The 22,881-nt window shown below is 45.5% G+C and overlaps 1 protein-coding gene across 2 annotated transcripts in view; it reads left to right on the top strand.

Annotated features, from left to right (window-relative positions):
• Nucleotides 1-22,881, top strand: part of MEGF6 (multiple EGF like domains 6) — a 506,198-nt gene that overhangs the window by 416,186 nt on the left and 67,131 nt on the right. For both annotated transcript variants that reach the window (XM_069741497.1, XM_069741498.1), the window contains 7 exons: nucleotides 3,852-3,974; nucleotides 14,159-14,281; nucleotides 15,569-15,706; nucleotides 16,484-16,606; nucleotides 16,916-17,038; nucleotides 17,317-17,472; nucleotides 19,044-19,175. In XM_069741497.1, coding sequence (XP_069597598.1) covers nucleotides 3,852-3,974; nucleotides 14,159-14,281; nucleotides 15,569-15,706; nucleotides 16,484-16,606; nucleotides 16,916-17,038; nucleotides 17,317-17,472; nucleotides 19,044-19,175 — 918 coding nt within the window. The remainder of the gene's footprint in view (nucleotides 1-3,851; nucleotides 3,975-14,158; nucleotides 14,282-15,568; nucleotides 15,707-16,483; nucleotides 16,607-16,915; nucleotides 17,039-17,316; nucleotides 17,473-19,043; nucleotides 19,176-22,881) is intronic.

Here is a 22,881-nt window from a genome sequence, read left to right as displayed (position 1 = left end):
GTAGTTGCGTTGGCCCTGTGGGGTGACAAATTGAGGAATTTGAAGATTTCTTTTCATTGTGAGCATGTTGGAACGGTGACGGCGGTAAACTCGTTGTCAGCGGCTACGCCTGCAGTAGTGAAGGTCTTGCAGCACTTGGTTTTCCTGGGTCTTAAGTTTAACTTATGGATTGTATCTGAAGTTAGCTTGTCAGCGCCTGATCCAATAGTTGTTGCTCTTTCTCAATTTCAGTGGCAGCTTTTCCGGGATTTGGCACCACAGGCGGAGAGCGCGGGCCGGGATTGTCCAGTGGAGTTGTGGAACCTGCCGCGAGGGCCGTAACAGAGTTATTTACCAAATCGCTCGCGGATTCATCTTGGTCTCATTATAATCAGGCTTGGAGCTTGTGGGAATCCTGGATGTCAAGTATGGACCAGGATATGGAGGAGGAGTATGGTTTGTTGTTGTTCTTAGGTCATCATTGGGAGGCAGGTTGGTCTGTGACACGTTTGAATAAGTTTCTGGCGGGGCTAGCCTTCAACCTTAAATGGAGGGGGGGTAAGGATATAACGAAATCCTTCTTGGTTCGACAAGTTGTTCGTGGTTGGAAGAAAGGCTGGAAGGCTTCGGACGGTCGCCGACCCGTATCTTATGAGGTGCTCTCAGCCATTGAGCGGAAGTTGCAAGAGGTGTGTTTTTCCGAATGGGAAGTGGTTCTGTTCTGTGCAGCCTTTTCTTTGGCCTTCTTTGGGGCATTTCGGTTAGGTGAGTTGGTTAGCCCGTCCGTTAGTAAAAAAGGTATTTTGTTAAGAGAAAACGTGGATGTCGAAGGGAATAAGGTGGTAGTGTTTATTAAGGCTTCAAAAACGGACGTGTATGGGAAAGGGTGCAAAGTGGTGTTGTTCAATGTTGAAGGATCCCCGGTGTGCCCGGTGGCATCCGTGAAGAAGTACATGGCAAAGGGCGGGGTGTTAGACGAGCCATTCTTGGTGCACGAAAATGGGTCTTTCTTGTCCCGTTTTCAGTTTATTTCTGTTTTTAGGAAATGTTTGGCGGCAGCGGGCTTACCTGCAACACAATATAGTGGTCACTCCTTCAGGATCGGGGCAGCGACTGAGGCCGCTAGGTGGGGCCTTGGTGAGGATGTGGTTCGGAGAATTGGGAGGTGGGAATCTTCAAGATTCCAGTCGTATGTTCGCCCAAACCTATTATGAGTTAGAAGCTGTGTTAAGTTAATTGTTTGTTGCCTTTCTTTCTGTGTTGCAGGGCCTGATCCGATGCTCGTCTGGATCATGAGGCATTCGTATGTTGTATGGGCTGCGTTGCGTGCTGCGGTTCGTCCGGACGGTCGTCAGTTGGGTCTTTCTCGAGAGACAGTGACTTTACGATGGATCGGTAAAAGGGGGATGGTGTGGAAGGAATGGTTACCTGAATTTCATCGTTTTGTTAGACTGGATAGAGTGCCGGAGATCGTGGTGATACATTTAGGGGGGAATGATTTGGCTAAACGGTCTTGTAGGGAGCTGATTAAGGATATCAAATTCGATATCCTGAGGTTCTGGGTCATGTTTCCAAAAGTGTTGTTGGTGTGGTCCGACATCATTCCCCGTAAAAGATGGAGAGGTGCTAGATCACACGAGGGGGTGAACAGGGCCCGGATTAAAATAAACAGGGCCATATCTCGGTTTATGGTGAGGAATGGCGCGTTGGCCGTGAGACATGTGGACTTGGAATCGGGTCAAGGAGCTTACTGGAGAGCTGATGGCGTGCACCTGAACGCGGTGGGTAATGATATGTGGTGTTTGGCTATCCGTAGTGGCATTGAATTAAGCTTGAAGGTGTGGAGGGACATGAATGGCTAAGGTGTCAGGCCATTCGTGTTCGTGGCGGGGGTGGAGGTCCTCGAAGTCGGTGGAAATGGTAAATCGTGGTTCAATGGGGTGGGGATCTTGAGAGGTCCTGGACACCCCATGAGAGAATTTAACAAGGCGCGGTACGGTTATTCCGCGTGAGGTGGATTTATGGACCCCTGGCATGGGGGTGGGTTCGGTGGACCAGGATTGGTTGTTATCTATCCCTGAGCTGGTGCTTTACGGCTGGGGGTAAGACTCATCCTGGGCTGAACATTGTGGAGTTTTTGGGATACTGAGTTTTTTATAACTTTGGGGCTTCGAGGACCGCCCCTCCTATTCTGGGTTGTCATAAAAGTTCTGTTATCTTTTATTTAATAAAATGGCTGCTGTGGCCAATTAAATCCAACATATGTCTCCGTCTGCTGTTTTGAGTACGTTAGAAGTTTATTCTTTAGATTGTTAAGAGATCTGTTTAAGGGGGTTGGGGTAATTTTTTCCAGGTCACGGAACTCACGTATACCCTATGTCATGTTACTGGCATTGGCAGGCACTAGTGATGAGCGACGTGCTCGGATAACGTCTTATCTGAGCATGCTCTGGTGTTATCCGAGCATCTGGGAGTGCTCGTATATTATGTTCCAGTCTCTGCAGCTGCATGATTTACATAACACACAGGCAATGCCCACATGTGTTCAGGCTGTCTATCAGCTGCAAATCATGCAGCCGCAGGTACTCGAACATAATGTACGAGCATGCCCAGATAACACCCGGACAGGCTCGGATAAGATGTGATCCGAGCACGTTCGCTCATCATTACCAAGTACCACGGTTGTCAGACAAGAAACTAGCTGGACCACACGCGTTTTACACTGCCTTCATTTTTTTATGCTCTACAGCATGGCAGCCCATATTGTCCTTTTTATGTGAGCACTCCTTTAAATTATAACGAGTCTAAATCTGTAAAAAAATAATTGCACTTTAGGCCGCTATGTTGCATGCATCGTCTTTGAAAATGACGCTACATGGACTGCCATCAGTGATAGTCATGGCTCCCAAATTGACTGAAGTCCGGAAGTGAGGAAGACCATTCCAGACATGCGCAGTGCACCTCCTGACAATGAGAATCATACACCCAGCTTCAGGGGAGCAATAGTGCGGGTGAAGAAAGCCGCGCTCATGAGCGAGTTTTGCAGAGAGCTGGCGATGAGGCCGCCTCTTTCACATAAACTGAGGGCCAACTAATCTGGGGAAAACAACGCTCTAACGACCAGTCAAAGGGCTAATTGGCGAATGACATGCAAAGTTCATAAATACTTAGTTTTAAACATTGATCTTGGTGTTCAACACTATAGAGGGTGGATTAGGCTGGGTATTTAGCAAAAAATAGTCCAACGCTGTGGGGTTGGGGGGAGTGGGTTCAGGTTCCCTTTATAATCGGATGATACTTGGATGCAACTCTGAAGAGCAAAGTCCGTCTTCCTGGTTTCAGCTATTGTACACGGACTTGATGATGAAACAAGTCTGATCCACAAATCGGATGAGAATATGACCTGCCCTGAGTCTCACAGACAGGAGACACTGACCCGTTATTAAAACTGATGTGTATATGGCTGAATGAAAGTCATTGGGTCGGTGTGTTGTCCAGACGGCCCTAGGATGCAGGGTAAAAGCTGCTCTGGAAGCTGTGCGGAGACAAGCCAAGTAGCCCAGGATGGACGGAAGACTTATTGTTCTGTAAGGAACTGTGGGATGCAGTAAAAGAAGGGTCCACATGGCAATGTCCGATTTGCTTATTTTTTTTTTTTTTTTGCACCATAGGTAGCAAATGGGATCAATCAGCAGGAGCTGCGGTGATTTTCCATCTTTCCGCTTTTTATTAATAGCACGTTTTCCTCGTTATCTCCTGTTACTTCTAATTACTCTGAACATTCGTTCTCCACAGAACAGACAGCAGTGGAGCTTAGGTGGAGAAAGATTTGTGGAAAATTCCTCTTTAATAGATTCAATGTGTTTCCGCAGTGAACAATCCATGTTCAACCAGGAATGGGGGCTGCATGCACCAATGTACCAACGATGGAGGACGGGGGAAATGCTCCTGCCACCCTGGATACAGACTGGCAGCAGACGGAAAGACTTGTGAAGGTGCAGTATACTAAATCAATGGGGTCTCCATGTAACATCTGCTTCCACCAATCCAAATAATGTGTGGGGTCTCTGAACTGATGGGCCATAAAATGTTTTCCTTCTCTTGTGCGTTCAGCTGAGTAACGTTAAATCCGATCCCCTGAAGAGTTGTGCAAGCGGTCCATTGCTGCCGATGAAACGTGAAATGGCCTAAGGTTCAGCTACTTCTTTTTCTCCATGGCTGCACTTACTCTGTATGTGACGCGGAGCGGAGATACCCCAGTACACCGGGCATGGGTCAGATCCTTCTTGTGGTCACATAGGGGGTGGTTGCCATGGCTGGTTCCTGGCGCTCCATTGCAGTGAAATAGGCGCACGGCTTTGGGTGTGCGGGGTTAACGCTAGTAGTACTGTCCGCTTGCCTCTTTGGTGTTTGGTGGAGTTCCCCATGGTGTTGGTGCGGTGGAGGGAGACAGGAGAGTTAGCAACCAGCTTTAACTGTAAACTGGGTGACCATTACTTATTAAAGCACCACTCCGGAGGGTTGGTTTTTTTTGCACCGCTGGAGTGGTGCTTGAAAGAAATTCCCCTGCCTCCTGTCTGATACTCACCTGCCACCGCCTTCATCGTTTTCCAGCATAGCTCTCGTCGGTCTTTGGCGAAAAGTGTCCTGCTGACTCCTCCAGTGTTTCATGGGGCTCCACGGAGGTCACTTTTCAACACAAGTCTGTGAGAGTCTTGTTCTGGCCTCTTTCTGAGAACTTGTGATGTAGCTTCCAGCCAGTCAGAATCTACAGTCACAAGATGGTGCCGCCAGACAACGGTAAAGAAGAAGGAGGATGAGTATATGACAGGGGTTTTACATTCAAAGCGCCACTCCAGCTCTGAAAAATAAAAAAAACGCTGGCGTGGTGTTTTGAACAGTAGCCAAAAAGGTACATACCCATAGGTGGTATTACATGTTTCCGATGACCAAGGTTCCAAACGACAGGCACATGGCGTCAGATGCAGGAAATGACATATAAGAGGTGTGAGAAACAGCGAGTGCAGAGAGAGCCTATCCTGCCGTCCAAGCTGTCACAATAGAATTTTTTCTATCCCACCAAGATAGCGTTCCCTAGTGGACCCCAGAACATCCATGATCCCTCTGACCGTCATGGTTTTGTAAGTTGCCCAACTTCACTACCTTCCGGGCCAGTATTCCCCCTGAGTCCATGGCGTGTGGTTTCTATCAGGCTAAGTGTGCTCTGGAGGCCCAGGGCATTCCTTATTCCAGGGTGCTAGTCCTGAGGCTATCCTACTTGTTTTCTTCAGGTCAGTCCATCACCATACAGACCACCGGGACATGTTTTCTGGCTTGGCTCTAACTGATCTCTAACTCTACCCTATGATTGCCGCAGTTTCGGTACACCGAGCTCCAACCACCTAACTTGTTACCAGATCAGTGAGGAGTTTATCTATTTAACAACCTGAGATGGTGCAATAATTGCGGAATCGTAGTGACACACATAGTAATAATACAAATCCTTACCAAAACTTCAGTGTCATAAATAACATCATAAACCACTATTGTAATACCCAACTCTGGGGGATAACATGTATACTATCGGTTCAGTGTTATCATAGGGGCACAACGCAGATCCAAATCCATACCTACCCCAGCAGGATTATAAAGTTCAGCAATATTTCATTGGTATTACTAGTAGTACTAATATAGCTAACCAATATTATCGTCACTTGCCGTAATAGTAGGCTTACTCTTATGTTTGAATGTTTTTAGTATTGATATTATGTAATATTAGTGTTAGTTTAGCAGTAGACGTAGTCGTAGTCAGGGGGGATGTGCTGCATGTTCATCTCCTTAGAGGCCCTTCACTGGCAGCGTCTTCCCTGGTCATAGTAGGTTTATTATTTTAGGTAGTTGTGGTAACAATGTCATTATTACTTGTAGTATTATTATTATTTTTATTTTTTTGTTATTATTTGTAGTAGCGGTATCAAGACAACCGTGAGCTGTCAAAGTAAGATATAAAAATTACCTCTATTGTAGAGGGAGAAGACTTTCTCTCTAGCGTCACCCATTGGAAGTATCCGCTCAATATTGAGGCTCTGAGGAGCCTTGTTACATGACTTAAAGGGAATCTATCCCCAGGTTTTTCCTACTCCATCTGAGAGCAGCATAATGTTGGGACAGAGACCCTGATTCTAGTGAGGCATCACTTACTGGGCTGCTTGCTGCAGTTTTGATAAAATCACTTCATTATCTGTTGATCTACCAGTCCTCTGAATGCTGAGCTCTGTAGAACCCGCCCACACCACTGATTGGCAGCTATCTGTCTTTGCACAGAAAGCAGGCAATCATTGGTGGGTGTGTGGTTACACAGAGCTCATGAATATGGAGGAATACATGGCGGCAGTTTTACTACTCCTCTAGTGAATATATCCTGCTGAATCAAACTGTGATTTTATCAAAACAACAGCAAGAAGCCCAGTAAATGACACATCACTGGAATCAGTGTTTTTGCCCCTACATTATGCTGCTCTCAGATTAAGTGGCAAAAATGTAGTGACAGAGTATGGGCCCTTTCACACTGCGCTATGTCCCACGTTCATTGGTCCTGTCAGGCCTTACCACCCCCCACCCCACCCCATGCAAAACGGAATTTGGGCATACGCACTGAAGGGTCATAGACTATATTGGTGCTGACAGAGCCAACGTGTGCACTGTCCTGCTTCATTTTCGAGGTAGACACTCAGATGCAGCCTACTACAGTAGACGTATATGCCCGAAAATGATGCACAACAGAGCACAAGTTGTCTCTGTCGGCACCTTTATAATCAATGAGGGTTCGGACGTAACTTTCAACAGGACAACTAAGTGTGGGACAAAGTGCAGTCTCAAAGGGGCCTAAGATACTGATCCAAACCAGAGTTTGGCTATATGGGGCCAATAATACTGTATGGAGGACTATGTGGGCCCCATTATACTGTATGCAGGACTATATGGGGCTCATTATACTGTATGGAGGACTATGTGGGCCCCATTATACTGTATGCAGGACTATGTGGGGCTCATTATACTGTATGCAGGACTATGTGGGGCCCATTATACTGTATGCAGGACTATATGGGGCTCATTATACTGTATGGAGGACTATGTGGGGCCCATTATACTGTATGAAGGACTGTCTGTGGCTCATAATACAGTATGGAGCACTGTCTGAGGCCCATTAAACTGTATAGAGCAATATGTGGGCCCTATTATACTGTATGCAGGACTATGTGGGGCCCATTATATTGTATGGAGGACTATATGTGGGGTCCCATTATACTGTATGCAGGACTATATGGGGCTCATTATACTGTATGCAGGACTATGTGGGGCTCATTATACTGTATGGAGGACTATGTGGGGCCCATTATACTGTATGAAGGACTGTCTGTGGCTCATAATACAGTATGGAGCACTGGCTGAGGCCCATTAAACTGTATAGAGCAATATCTGGGCCTCATTATACTGTATGCAGGACTATGTGGGGCCCATTATATTGTATGCAGGACTATATGTGGGGCCCATTATACTGTATGCAGGACTATATGGGGCTCATTATACTGTATGGAGGACTATGTGGGGCCCATTATACTGTATGGAGCAATATGTGGGCCTCATTATACTGTATGCAGGACTATGTGGGGCCCATTATATTGTATGCAGGACTATATGTGGGGCCCATTATACTGTATGCAGGACTATATGGGGCTCATTATACTGTATGGAGGACTATGTGGGGCCCATTATACTGTATGAAGGACTGTCTATGGCTCATAATACTGTATGGAGCACTGTCTGAGGCCCATTAAACTGTATGGAGCAATATGTGGGGCCCATTATACTGTATGGAGCAATATGTGGGCCTCATTATACTGTATGCAAGACTATGTGGGGCCCATTATATTGTATGCAGGACTATATGTGGGGCCCATTATACTGTATGCAGGACTATATGGGGCTCATTATACTGTATGGAGGACTATGTGGGGCCCATTATACTGTATGAAGGACTGTCTATGGCTCATAATACTGTATGGAGCACTGTCTGAGGCCCATTAAACTGTATGGAGCAATATGTGGGGCCCATTATACTGTATGGAGCAATATGTGGGCCTCATTATACTGTATGCAGGACTATGTGGGGCCCATTATATTGTATGCAGGACTATATGTGGGGCCCATTATACTGTATGCAGGACTATATGGGGCTCATTATACTGTATGGAGGACTATGTGGGGCCCATTATTGTTGTGAATTCTGTGGTCAAGCTCCCTCCTGTGGTCATGAGTGGTACTTCGGCTGGTTCTGTCTATGAGCTTCCTCTGGTGGATGTGAGTGGGGCTGCGGCTTCTGAGTTTCCTTCCTCAGGTGACGAGGTTAAGTCGTTAGGTGCTGCTCTATTTAACTCCACCTAGTTCTTTGTTCCTGGCCTCCAGTCAATGTTCCAGTATTGGTCTTGCTTTCTCCTGGATCGTTCTTGTGGCCTGTCTGCCCTGCATAAGCTAAGTTTTGCTTGTGTTTCTTTTGTTTGCTATATTTTCTGTCCAGCTTGCTATATTGGTTTTTCTTGCTTGCTGGAAGCTCTGAGACGCAGAGGGAGTACATCCGTACCGTTAGTCGGTGCGGAGGGTCTTTTTGCCCCCTCTGCGTGGTTGTTTGTAGGTTTTTGTGCTGACCGCAAAGCTATCTTTCCTATCCTCGGTCTATTCAGTAAGTCGGGCCTCACTTTGCTAAAATCTATTTCATCTCTGTGTTTGTATTTTCATCTTAACTCACAGTCATTATATGTGGGGGGCTGCCTTTTCCTTTGGGAAATTTCTCTGAGGCAAGGTAGGCTTATTTTTCTGTCTTCAGGGCTAGCTAGTTTCTCAGGCTGTGCCGAGTTGCATAGGGAGCGTTAGGCGCAATCCACGGCTACCTCTAGTGTGGTATGATAGGATTAGGGATTGCGGTCAGCAGAGTTCCCACGTCTCAGAGCTCGTCCTATGATAGTAACTATCAGGTCACTTTGTGTGCTCTTAACCACTAGGTCCATTGTGGTTCTGAATCACCTGTTCATAACACATTATACTGTATGAAGGACTGTCTATGGCTCATAATACTGTATGGAGCACTGTCTGAGGCCCATTAAACTGTATGGAGCAATATGTGGGCCCCATTATACTGTATGCAGGACTATGTGGGGCTCATTATGCTGTATGGAGGACTATGTGGGGCCCATTATACTGTATGAAGGACTGTCTGTGGCTCATAATACTGTATGGAGCACTGTCTGAGGCCCATTAAACTGTATGGAGCAATATGTGGGGCCCATTATTCTGTGGGGAGGAATATGTGTGCCCATTATACTTTTTGCAGGACTATATTGCGGTCGTTACACTGTTTGCAGATCTATGTGAAGGGGCAGTTATATTGTTTGCAGATTTATGTGAAGGGGCCATTATACTGTTTGCATGTCTGTTTGGGGAGGCATTATACTGTTTACTGGCCTACGTGGGGGGCCATTATATTGATTGGAAGGCTATGTGGGGGGCATTATACTGTGTGCAAGCAATTACAAAGTGTGAACATTTTTGTGGGCTCCAACATGTTGTATAGAGAGCTGTGTAAGGGCCAGTATACTGTTTAGAGGGCTGGGTGGGGGCCATTATACATTGTGGATAGTTATGTTGAGGCCATCATAATGGATGTGGGGGTCCATTAAACTGTATGTAGGCCCATTATACTTCATGGAGGGCTGTGTGGCGATCACAATTGGGGTATCATACTGTGTTGGGGTCACCACACTTTGCTGGAGGAGGGTTGAGGGGGAGGGGGGTACAGTAGGGTCATCATACTATGTTTGGGGAGGGTACTGTTGAAGACACTATTGTTGATGATATACTTTATGGAGGCAATAAAAGGGCAATCTAGGGGCTTCAATAGGAGAAAAAATACTTTGTCAGGGCTTCAAAGTTGTGAAGTTGTGAGATACGCTCTTCTTTGAGCCTGCTGTATACAGGTCCTTCTCAAAAAATTAGCATATAGTGTTAAATGTCATTATTTACCATAATGTAATGATTACAATTAAACTTTCATATATTATAGATTCATTATCCACCAACTGAAATTTGTCAGGTCTTTTATTGTTTTAATACTGATGATTTTGGCATACAACTCCTGATAACCCAAAAAACCTGTCTCAATAAATTAGCATATTTCACCCATCCAATCAAATAAAAGTGTTTTTTAATAACAAACAAAAAAACCATCAAATAATAATGTTCAGTTATGCACTCAATACTTGGTCGGGAATCCTTTGGCAGAAATGACTGCTTCAATGCGGCGTGGCATGGAGGCAATCAGCCTGTGACACTGCTGAGATGTTATGGAGGCCCAGGATGCTTCAATAGCGGCCTTAAGCTCATCCAGAGTGTTGGGTCTTGCGTCTCTCAACTTTCTCTTCACAATATCCCACAGATTCTCTATGGGGTTCAGGTCAGGAGAGTTGGCAGGCCAATTGAGCACAGTAATACCATGGTCAGTAAACCATTTACCAGTGGTTTTGGCACTGTGAGCAGGTGCCAGGTCGTGCTGAAAAATGAAATCTTCATCTCCATAAAGCATTTCAGCCGATGGAAGCATGAAGTGCTCCAAAATCTCCTGATGGCTAGCTGCATTGACCCTGCCCTTGATGAAACACAGTGGACCAACACCAGCAGCTGACATGGCACCCCACACCATCACTGACTGTGGGTACTTGACACTGGACTTCAGGCATTTTGGCATTTCCTTCTCCCCAGTCTTCCTCCAGACTCTGGCACCTTGATTTCCGAATGACATGCAAAATTTGCTTTCATCAGAAAAAAGTACTTGGGACCACTTAGCAACAGTCCAGTGCTGCTTCTCTGTAGCCCAGGTCAGGCGCCTCTGCCGCTGTTTATGGTTCAAAAGTGGCTTTACCTGGGGAATGCGGCACCTGTAGCCCATTTCCTGCACACGCCTGTGCACGGTGGCTCTGGATGTTTCCACACCAGACTCAGTCCACTGCTTCCTCAGGTTCCCCAAGGTCTGGAATCGGTCCTTCTCCACAATCTTCCTCAGGGTCCGGTCTCCTCTTCTCGTTGTACAGCGTTTTCTGCCACATTGTTTCCTTCCAACAGACTTACCATTGAGGTGCCTTGATACAGCACTCTGGGAACAGCCTATTTGTTGAGAAATTTCTTTCTGGGTCTTACCCTCTTGCTTGAGGGTGTCAATGATGGCCTTCTTGACATCTGTCAGGTCGCTAGTCTTACCCATGATGGGGGTTTTGAGTAATGAACCAGGCAGGGAGTTTATAAAAGCCTCAGGTATCTTTTGCATGTGTTTAGAGTTAATTAGTTGATTCAGAAGATTAGGGTAATAGGTCGTTTAGAGAACCTTTTCTTGATATGCTAATTTATTGAGACAGGTTTTTTGGGTTATCAGGAGTTGTATGCCAAAATCATCAGTATTAAAACAATAAAAGACCTGACAAATTTCAGTTGGTGGATAATGAATCTATAATATATGAAAGTTTAATTGTAATCATTACATTATGGTAAATAATGACATTTAACACTATATGCTAATTTTTTGAGAAGGACCTGTATATATATATATTTTTTTTGGGTTGGGCAATTAGAACTTCCGCTATGGGGCCCCATGATTTCTATTTACGCCCCTGTCTCAGCCCGGTAAAGAGAACCTTTCACTGGATTTTTTTAAAATTAAAGCCGAGTACCTCCTTTTATTTTCGCTGCTCCACAGTTCCTGGAACAGTTGTTCTTTTTCTTCTGTGCCCCTCCATTACACAATGATGCCCTCCAGTAATAAAGACGCACATTTTTGTACTGACGAGAGGCAATGACAAGCAACACGAGTGTCAGAACACGGACATGTACTCTTTTGGAAGAAGACTCTGGTTTTGCTAATGTCATGGCAAGGCTGATTAAAGGGTGGACATTGACTTATAGGGTGGATACCTCCAATAGGTGGCACTAGAGAGACAGATTTTATCCTGTTTAGTGATGAGCGAGCATGCTCGGGTAATTTGTTATCTGAGCATGCTCGAGTGCCAATAGAGCGTCTAATACTATGTTTGAGTTGCCGTGGTTGCATGTCTCGCAGCTATTCGACAGCCGCAACACATGCAGGGATTGATTTGTTAGGCCAAAGAAGCTCTATTAGCCCTCAAGCATGCTCAGATAACACCTTATCCGAGCACGCTCGCTCATCACTAATTCTGTTAAATGAGAGCTGATTTGTTAACTTTTAGGGAAATATTGCCTAGCCTTTCAAGGGATTGCCCAGGCAAGGTCATTCTGTCCAAAACGTTGGCCTGTTCCATGTGCAGATATCCTTTGCTCCATCAATAAGTCTTGCTTGTGTGACGCCCAGGAGACCGGGATACCCAGCACCGGACCAATGGAGTCTGTCTCTTGAGGGGGATGTCACGGGTGGCTTGACCCGGTGCTGTGGCCTCAGGCAATGCACAGTGTAAGGGGTATCGTGAGGGGACAGGCACTTACTTGATCAGCAGCAGGTTCTCTCAGCGGTGACGATCCCGATCCTGGATAGATGGCTATTGTCCAAATGAAAGACTGAGGCACTGAAACGTTTAACCAGTTTACTTTAACATAAAAGGATTTACAACCAGTCCTGTCACCGGAGTCTGTATGGGAACTCTGAGTTACTTTGACCCTGCCGGGATCTTCGCCTCTTATTGTACGCAATATCTGTGTGGCCCTGCTGCTGTATGTGAACTGGCTGCCGGCCCAATCTGTCCCCTCCGGGTCCTGGTTCGACGGGCAACCCGAGTCCTTTTATTGGCTTACCCCCTCCAGGAGTACCGCTGAACTCTGTGTCTGTTGCTGCGTCCGGCCCTAGTGAAGCTGATATCACCTCACGTTTTTCCGGTTGCTGTATTATATATAATGAATACAGCCACGGATCCGGTATCCGTCTTTGCGCCTGTTCTGGGTAGTGATTAATGCTACCCGGTTCTCACAATGTCCTTTTTCTCTATCCCTCTTCTCCTCAGGCCGGTGATTTAGGCCTGGTAACAGTCACAGGGCTGTTAGAGATTCAACTGTATGACCTCTCACTATCAGCTCCTTAGCCCAACTGCCAGTTCTTCTCTCAGACCAGAATGGATCAAGGGGAGTCTCTGGAGCTCCCCCTTCTGGCCGGAGGTGGTAGTGCAGTCTTGCTATTTTAGTATTTGTACTTACTGTCAGTAACTATTTTTGTGGCAAATACCCCTAGGGGTGCCACACTTGCTTCACTTAAAATATCTGTGTGCTGTGGTATTCATATTATATTTATTCCACACAACACCAAATCTATTGTAACCGGTGTGCCCGCCATATCCCTTCCATTGCAGTTCCTCTATGTGACTGCGGACTTGGGAATCCTCACAGTGTGTAGTGTGCACGTTGTCAGGATTCTCCAGTACGGGCATGTATGGGAGCATGAGCGCAGTTGTGTGATATGCGTACATGTGGTCACATACCAACTAGACTTGGGCTGCCTCAATACAACCGAATTGAGCGAGGCTGGACACGTCTAGTTGGAATGTGGCGGAAGTATGCAAATCACATGACTGCTCGCTGCCGGCATGGGAGAATCCCGACAGTGCGCACTATGCAAACTGTGAGGATTTAGAAATCTGCAGTCACATAGAGGGACGACAAAACACCAGCCCCAACCCCTTTAATTCTTCCTTTGCCAGTTTATCAATGTAAGAGACTTTTTAGACACTTTGTATTTAATGCAATTCTTTGACTGGATCTATTATATTACTATTCTAGAACAGCAGACAATGAGACAAAGGGGTTAAACTATAAAAGTGGGCCGCCCAGTATAGAATCGACTAGTGGCTGCTACCCCTTTGTTCATTTCATGGCTCAGGCACCTTAGGCACCTAGCTGTTTGCTCCCAGTTTAGGAGAGGGGTTCCCATCAGACCCTCAGGGCAGAGCCCCTTGTCCACCTCTATAGTATGTGCCCCCTTATAGCGCTTTGTATCCAGCTCCTGGGTGTAGTATGGGGAGGTGATATGAATGCCGTCACTTTCTCCTTGGCAGAATGTTCCCTGTTCTTCAGCCCTGGGTTTCACCTTTAATAATCTCCCTGCTTCTCCATACAGATATTAATGAATGCGTGAGCGGCTCGGCCATGTGTGCGCACAGCTGTCTCAACACTCGAGGTTCCTTCCACTGCGGCTGCAGTCCTGGATATGAGTTAGGAGCTGATGGGAAACAGTGCTACAGTAAGTGTTCCATGGGGGGGAAACGTTCCGAACATCTGCACAAAATCTGCTGCTTTGGCTGTGAAATATTTGGTGTCTGTCGTTGCCAGAAAAATACAATTACAGAATGTTTGGTTAGATTGCAGCTTCACTTTCAGAAGTATATATAGATTTAAAGGGGAACTCCGTTTTGGAGCAACAATGTTCAACAATCCACATAGACTATTGGGTAACTTTGTCATTTTCTTTGCCTCACTTATAATTTTGAGATGTTTTCTCCTCCTTTTAGAGTTAAAGGGAATCCGTCAGATGGCTTTTGTTATTTAATCTGAGCACAGCATAATGTAGGATTAGAAAGCCTGATTCCACATCTGTGTCACTTGCTCAGCAGCTTGCTGTACTTCAAATACAATCAGTGTTTTATCAGCAGTAGATTATCACTGCAGGACTGGGGTCACATGCCAGGTAGTGCAGCTAATCTGTGTAGCCTCGCCCCCACCACTGATTGGTAGTTTGCGGACAGTGTGTACAGGAAGCTGCCAATCAGGGGTGTGGGCGGGGTTATTCACAGCTCAGCATTTTGATCTCTGCTACACTTACAGCAGGGGAAACATGGATTGTATCAAAGCTGCAGAAAGCAGCCTATTGAGTGATACATCACTGGAATCAGGGTCTCTTCACCTGCATAATGCTTTTCTCAGATTCCATGGGGAAAAATCTGCTGACAGATTCTCTTTAAACTTGCCAACTTTCAGTGAAGCCACTCTGGGAGAACATCACATGACCCTATAACCATGGCCCCTTCCTCTACACCACTTCTAACCACCTGCACGCTCCCTCCTTGCCTTCTTCAGGCCCCTCCACAGAAGAGACCTTCCCAAGGCGCTGCTTTTCTGGGGTTTCCAGGAAGACTGAATAGCTCCCAGATTTCCAACTCTTCTGCGATGTCTTCCTGGAATTCTGAGAGAGCCGACAGATATGAGTTATGTGGTTGTCTGTCACCAGAATGTAGAAATTCACTGTGGACAGGAACTTAGAAAAAGACATGAAATAGCACTAGGAAAGCAGAATATGGTCAGTTTCACATACCGGTAATACATCAAGTATCACGGAGCTGGAATATTACATTCTCATTGATCAGTAGAAAAGTTCATAACTTTTTATACACGTGGGGACATTTAAACTTCTAATATAAAGCCCCCAGCATTATGCCGGTGTCCGGATAGGGCTGGTTGTATCAGGGACCATCACCAGGAAAGCGATAGAGTCTCTGCTTTGCTATTTTTCATTAATATATGTTTTTTTTAGGGATAGAAATGGAAATCATCAACAATTGTGAGATAAACAATGGCGGCTGTTCACATGAATGCCGTCACAGCAACACGGGCCCCACGTGTATCTGCCCTCCGGGGTTAGATCTGGACTCTGATGGAAAGACGTGTGTGGGTAAGAAACTGTTTTCGTTCTACGTTGCCTTTTGTAGCCATTTGTTAAAGGGCGCCCCCCGAAATTTGAAATGGAAAAGCAGTGAAATGGACTGTACATCTAGCAGAACGCTGCCCCCGCAGTCAGGGAGGGGTATTGCTGAGGTTGGTAATTATTCCCACCTACCCTCATAGCTGCGGCTGTCAGGGCGTATTCGGAGTCATAGATTGTAACCGCTGGAGAGGACAGGGTGGAGATCACGAGTGTGCGATGAATCCTGCCAATTACACGTCTACCTGGATGACGCCGCGCTGCAGGCTAGCACAGACCATGTATCCTCCTGGAGATAATCCACAGATGCTTCTCTGTGCGGAGATGGTTTATTTTATGTTTTGTCCAGGATGAAACGCTTTCGGCAGCTTTACACTCCAGTCACGCGCCAGCCGGACAGATATCGCCACCAGCTAAATTAAATTGTTTAACCAAGATGGTCCAATAAGAGGTCATGTGAGTCTACAGATCTACTGCAGAACAACGAGCATCGGGAGCTTCGGAGAGGAGATCTGGCGGCTTGCTCTTAAAGGGAGTGTTCGGGGTTAATGCTCATGAAGTTCTGCATCTTTCCTGGAGCAATAATTGCATACAATTATATTCGATCTATATAATCCTCTGTGAGCTAAAGACACCAGAAAAACGCATCCTTTTAATATGATGTAAACTCATTTGTGAATGCTATTAGCAATGATGAAGAGACAAATGTGTATGACGTAATGTATCAGATCCCATGTATCGTTACAGATGCGGATGAGTGCGGCAACGGTGCGTCCTGCTGTCAGCAAGAGTGCTCCAATTATGTTGGGGGCTACGAGTGCGCCTGTTACCCCGGTTATCGGCTCAATGCTGACGGCTGTGGATGTGATGGTAAGTGGTACATGAAGATAAATGTAGATGTCTTTGGTCTTGTAGGGGCTCATAGCCCATGTTCCAGCACCATACCATTCTTGGGGAAGCCCCCGCTCTCGTCTACTTCTCCTCTTCCAATCCCAGGCAGGAGAGAAGGGCAGTTGACCCTTGGACCATTTCCCCCATTCTATGTTTAGGTACTTGTGGAGGAGATGGACTCTTCACATAAAGGGTTACCCTATACCCTGATCCCCCCCTTATACACATGGCCCTCAGAACATGATGGTTGCTATATGGTGCCCCTAATCCAATCTAATCTCCATGCAGATGTGAATGAATGTCTATCAAACAATGGAGGATGCCACCAAGTTTGTGACAATATTCCTGGATCGTTCCAATGTGGCTGCAATCCTGGATACAGACTGAACGCTGATGGAAAAGCCTGTACCGGTAATGCCCACACCTCCGACTAAACCTGTTTTGACCTCAAAATCTATGTCCTCCTTTGTAGACACTTTTTAGAATGAAAATGTGTCAACTTTACAAATAATCTCACTTAGAAATCTCAAAACTGGGCTCAAGCTCCCATGCTGAGCTGTGGGTCTCCATGGTTACAGACTACACCTGAACTTTGCGTAGTCAGATCCAGCGGTCATACTCTTTTTCTTCTCCTTTCTACTTCTTGCTAATCTAGTTGACTTTTCGCCACCCTTCTCTTCCCTTCTCAGGCATCCAAGAATCAAATCCCGGGCGGTTTCCTGAGGAGCGATCTCTTCCTCAAGTGACTTTATTGCGGGATGAATTCTCCCAGATATTCGATGACGATTATGATGAAGATGAAGAAGCGGAATTGCGAGGAGAGCACACACTGTCCGAGTCATTTGGCAAGTCATCATTACCATACATCTATCAGCACGGCACTCTCCCCCGCTTTATGAAATGACCCATGAAAACGGATCCACTTACTGGTTATTACTGGAATTAACCCCCATTAGTTCCTACCCGGGATCCTGCCTCGTTGGGGGATTGCGGTGTCATTACGTGGTAACATTAGCCTTCTGTACACTGACTTATTAGTACATATGGTTCTCATAATACAGCAACGGGAATAAAGGAATATTCTTAATTTTCGGTATGGGGGAGGTAAATTACATCAAACAAATCAGCGGTATAAAAAAGAGCATTTCAATAACAAGGGAATGACACAAAAAAATGTAAATGTTTATGGTCTTTTTTTTTAAAGTTTAACCCTTTAAGGAGCAGGCGATTTTATTTTTTGGTTTCTTTTGTTTTTGCTCTTTTCTTTATCCTCACCTTCGGCCACAAGACATAAGTTTTAAATTTTTTTCTGCGAATGTAGCAGTATGTATTTTTTTTATGTCAGGACTATTTTTACTTTTGAACGACATCATCCATTTTCCCATGTGATGACCTTCCACAATTGTTTTTCTTGGGGTATTGTGCAGTAAAAATGACCTCGCAACGTGATTCTCTAGGCCAGCAAAATTACTGCGATACCAAATGTGAATATGTATTTTTTAATTTAAAAAGTTAACATTAAGTTAAAATTCTGGATTCTATTTAAAAAAATATATATATATGTAAGAATCTTGTGCGGCCTTTTCACCAGACCTTTTAACTTTTTATTTTTCGCCAACAAAGTTGCATGAGGTCTTGTTTTTTGCAAGACGAGATGACAGTTTTATTGATACACTTTGGGTTAGATGCATTTACATCGCTTCTTATTGCATTTTTTGCAGAGTTGTAATGACCAAAAACTCTGTTGTTTCAAATTTTTTTCTATTTATGTTTTTTTTTTTTCAATTTGATTAATTTTATATTTTGATGGAGCAGACGTGGCAATAACAAATATGTTTATTTTCTTTAATATCTCTATATTTCATGAGAAAAGGTGCAATTTTTATTTTGTTTATTTTTTATATGTTTTTAAAACTTTTATTATTTAACTTCTTTCAGTCCCCTTTGGTAATTTGAACCTGCAATCGTCTGATTGCTCATTCTGTGTACTGAAATACAGCAGTATAGCAATATATAGTCAAAATCACAGTCTCTTTTCAGCAGACCCCCAGCTGCCATGGCAACTCGTGGGGAGGGTGAGGGGCAGTGGGCGCCCCCTTGTGCTGCACAATGGAAATGCTGCTGTCAGAGATTGACAAGCGCCATTAGCGAGTCAACAGCAACCTTGGATGTTAACTGCAGATGATGAGTGAATAATACACCCATCATCTGCTCTCGTGGCTGGCTGTAAAACATGATGCTTTCTGAACCAGATTCCAGTGTATCCTATTTGGCCAAACGCATATATCATTTATTTGTTTCTTACATGTATTTGCATGAAAAAAAGACAAAAATGCTGGCAAAAGGACAAAAAAAAGTTAAAATGTTATTCCAATGTGTGGCTATCTTACTTTTGCTTTCTTTTTTGCACTTGCAGTGTGTTTTGATGGCACGTTTGGCCCAGACTGCACGCTAACCTGTGACGACTGTCAGAATGGCGCTACCTGCACCATAGAGGAGGACGGCTGTGCGTGCGCTGCAGGGTGGACCGGACTCATTTGCAACCAGAGTAAGTTGAGTGGTATTATTAGGTAATAAAGAACATGCATACATAGATATATATTTTTCCTTTATTATTATTTTTCAAATAATTAGTGCAAAGCAAGTACACCAACCTCATCAAATCTGATGTATATAAGACCTGATGAGGCTGGTGTACTTTCTTTTGACTATTTAAAAAAAAATAGTAATAAAGGGAAAAAATAGCATAAAATGTATATATATATATATATATATATATATATATATATATATATATATATATATATATATATATATATATATATATATATATATATATATATATATATATTGTAGGGATTCCACTCACTCAGGTGCGATGGCTGACACTCAGGAGGCGTGTTCCTTTAAAGTTCACTGGGTTTATTGCTTCATAAACCATGTGGCAAAACAACAGAAAACAAATAGCCTTTGGTTCAGGCAAAGAAAAACAAGTGTCCAGTTCATCCGGCTCAGTCCTGAAGCCTTGACACACTCAGGAGGGTTTCACCTCCACACATATCTAATGTGTTAAGCATTAGCCTGTCTTATATAGGACTAACCACACCCAGTAATCTATCACATGATTAGCCATGTGGTCTGACATCACCACAGGTCCTGAAACACATATATATACATGGTTATGTAAAACAAAGAAATATTCCGGGCTACATTACAGCGACAAGGTACCTATGTGACACATACCTCCCGTCGACTACACACCCGTTAGTCATGCTACATACCTCCCCCCTCTGCCTAAAGCCGTGGGGCTTGGCACTTTCCCCAACTAAACAAGGGATTCTCGATAGGGCATCCGCATTACCGTGCAGCTTTCCAGCCCTATGTTCCACATGGAAATTGAAGTCCTGCAGGGCTAAGAACCAACGGGTGACCCTAGCATTCTTACCCTTTGTTTCCCTCATCCATCTAAGTGGGGCATGGTCAGATATTAGTCTGAATTTACGACCCAGCAGATAGTACCGTAACGTGTCCACGGCCCACTTTATGGCCAAACACTCTTTTTCCACGACTGAGTAGTTCTTCTCAGATGAGGACAGCTTTCTACTCAGATAGAGAACGGGATGCTCCTCCCCATGTAGCTCTTGGGAAAGGACTGCTCCTACCCCAACATCTGAGGCATCTGTCTGAAGAATAAATTCTTTCTTGAAGTCTGGGGCCATCAGGACGGGCTGCTTACATAGAGCCCCTTTCAACTCTTGGAAGGCTGACTCTGTCTCTTCGGACCATTTAACCATCACTGACTTTGTCCCCTTCAGCAGATCAGTCAGAGGCGCAGCCACTGTGGCGAAGTTCGGGATGAACCTCCTGTAATATCCCACGATTCCCAGAAAGGCTTTAACTTGCTTTTTTGAAAGTGGTTTCGGCCACGTTTGGATTGCCTCCACTTTCCTGATTTGGGGCTTTATTTCTCCACGACCCACTATATAGCCTAGGTATTTAGCTTCTTCCTTACCCAAGGCACACTTCTTCGGGTTTATTGTAAACCCCGCCTCTCTTAGAGCATCAAACACCGCTTGGACTTTCTCCAGATGACTCTCCCAGTCCGGGCTAAAGATGACGATATCATCTAGGTACGCAGCAGCGTAGGCCTTATGGGGTGCAAGGACTCTATCCATAGCCCTCTGGAAGGTCGCCGGAGCTCCCTGTAGGCCAAACGGCATCAGGACATACTGGAAGCATCCATCAGGTGTCGAAAAGGCCGTCTTCTCCTTGGCTTCCTGTGCCATGGGGATCTGCCAATACCCCTTTGTCAAATCCAAGGTGGATATATATCTGGCGTGCCCAAGCCTTTCGATGAGCTCATCAACGCGGGGCGTGGGATAAGCGTCAAACTTGGAGACCTCATTCAACTTCCGATAGTCGTTGCAAAACCTCCACTCTCCATCAGGTTTTGGGACCAGGACAATTGGGCTCGACCAACCGCTCTTGGATTCCTCAATGACTCCAAGCTTCAACATACGCTCCACTTCCTTGGAGATAACTTCTCGACGAGCCTCAGGAATACGATAGGGCTTCACGTTCACCCGCACATGTGGCTCTGTTAGAACCTCGTGCTCTATGACCTTCGTGTGTCCTGGCAACTCTGAAAACAGGTCCCTGTTTTTCTGGAGTAACTCCCGGCACTGCTGTTTCTGGGTCTTCGATAGCGTCTCTGCTATAGTAACCGCTCCAATCTCACCTTCTGGGTTGCTTAACAATGATGGAGTTACTGTCGGCTCTCTATCTTGCCATGGCTTGATGAGGTTGACATGGTAAACTTGGAACGGTTTCCGTCTTCCTGGTTGGTGAATTTTATAATTTACCTCACCAAGTTTCTCGACAACCTCATATGGCCCTTGCCATTTGGCCAAGAACTTGCTTTCCACCGTCGGAACTCACACAAGAACTCGGTCTCCCGGATTGAACTGCTTCACTCTTGCAGACCGGTTGTAGACCCTGGCATGAGCTTCTTGTGCTTGGAGAAGGTGATCTTTCACGATAGGCATCACCTTTGCAATCCTCTGCTGCATCAGGGCCACATGCTCAATGACGCTTCTGTGGGGTGTGACTTCGGCTTCCCAGGTTTCCTTGGCTATATCCAGGAGTCCTCGTGGATGTCGGCCATATAGAAGCTCAAACGGTGAGAACCCTGTGGAGGCCTGTGGAACTTCACGAATGGAAAACATCAGATAGGGTAAGAGACAATCCCAGTCTCTACCGTCTTTCTCTATAGCTTTTCTCAGCATGCTCTTCAGGGTCTTGTTAAATCTCTCAACAAGGCCATCTGACTGGGGATGGTATACCGAGGTCCTCAACTGGGAGATTTTCAGGGCTTTGCATAACTCCCTCGTCACCTTGCTCATGAAAGGTGTACCCTGGTCAGTCAGGATCTCCTTCGGCAGACCTGTCCGGGAAAAGACATGGACCAACTCGCGGGCTATGCTCTTTGAGGAAGAATTTCTCAAGGGAATTGCCTCAGGATAGCGTGTGGCATAGTCCAGGATGACTAATATATACTGATGGCCCCGAGCTGATTTAACTAAGGGACCGACCAAGTCCATGGCAATTCTCTCGAACGGTACCTCAATAATGGGCAGTGGCACAAGGGGGTTCCGGAAATGAGGAGTGGGAGCAGTTAGCTGACATGTAGGGCAAGACCTGCAATAGTTCACTATTTCCCGGTGATACCCAGGCCAATAGAACCTCTGCACAACCCGTTCCTGCGTTTTTTCCACCCCTAGGTGTCCACCCAAGATGTGTGAATGGGCCATGTCCAACACCTTCCGTCTATACGGACCCGGCACTACCAACTGCTCTACCAACTCCTCCCTTATTTTCGTGACCCGGTACAACAACTCCTCACTCATCAGAAAATGGGGAAATCTTGTGTCTGCCCCCGGCTCCTGTACCACCCTGTCAATAACTGTGACATTATTAAAGGCTTCCCTTAGAGTGGGGTCCCTATGTTGGGCAGTCCCAAAATTTTCACCGGATACCTCTAACTCCAGAATGTCAGATGCAGGGGACACTTCCTCCTCATCTCCAACCAGGACACAAAAAGGAAACCTGTCTGACTCTGGGTGTGGCGACACCCTTCCAGGGTTCACTGGTTCCCTGCCAGGGAGCTCAGAACCTTTTCCCCACAAATCCCAAAACAAACAAAAATCCCGGCCAATAATTATAGGGTGCAACAAGTCCTGAACGACGCCGACTAT

Source organism: Ranitomeya imitator, chromosome 10 (genome assembly GCF_032444005.1).
Source record: "Ranitomeya imitator isolate aRanImi1 chromosome 10, aRanImi1.pri, whole genome shotgun sequence".
NCBI lineage: Eukaryota > Metazoa > Chordata > Amphibia > Anura > Dendrobatidae > Ranitomeya > Ranitomeya imitator.
The sequence above is the reverse complement of the archived record's forward strand: the minus strand, read 5'-3'. Positions and strand labels throughout refer to the sequence as shown.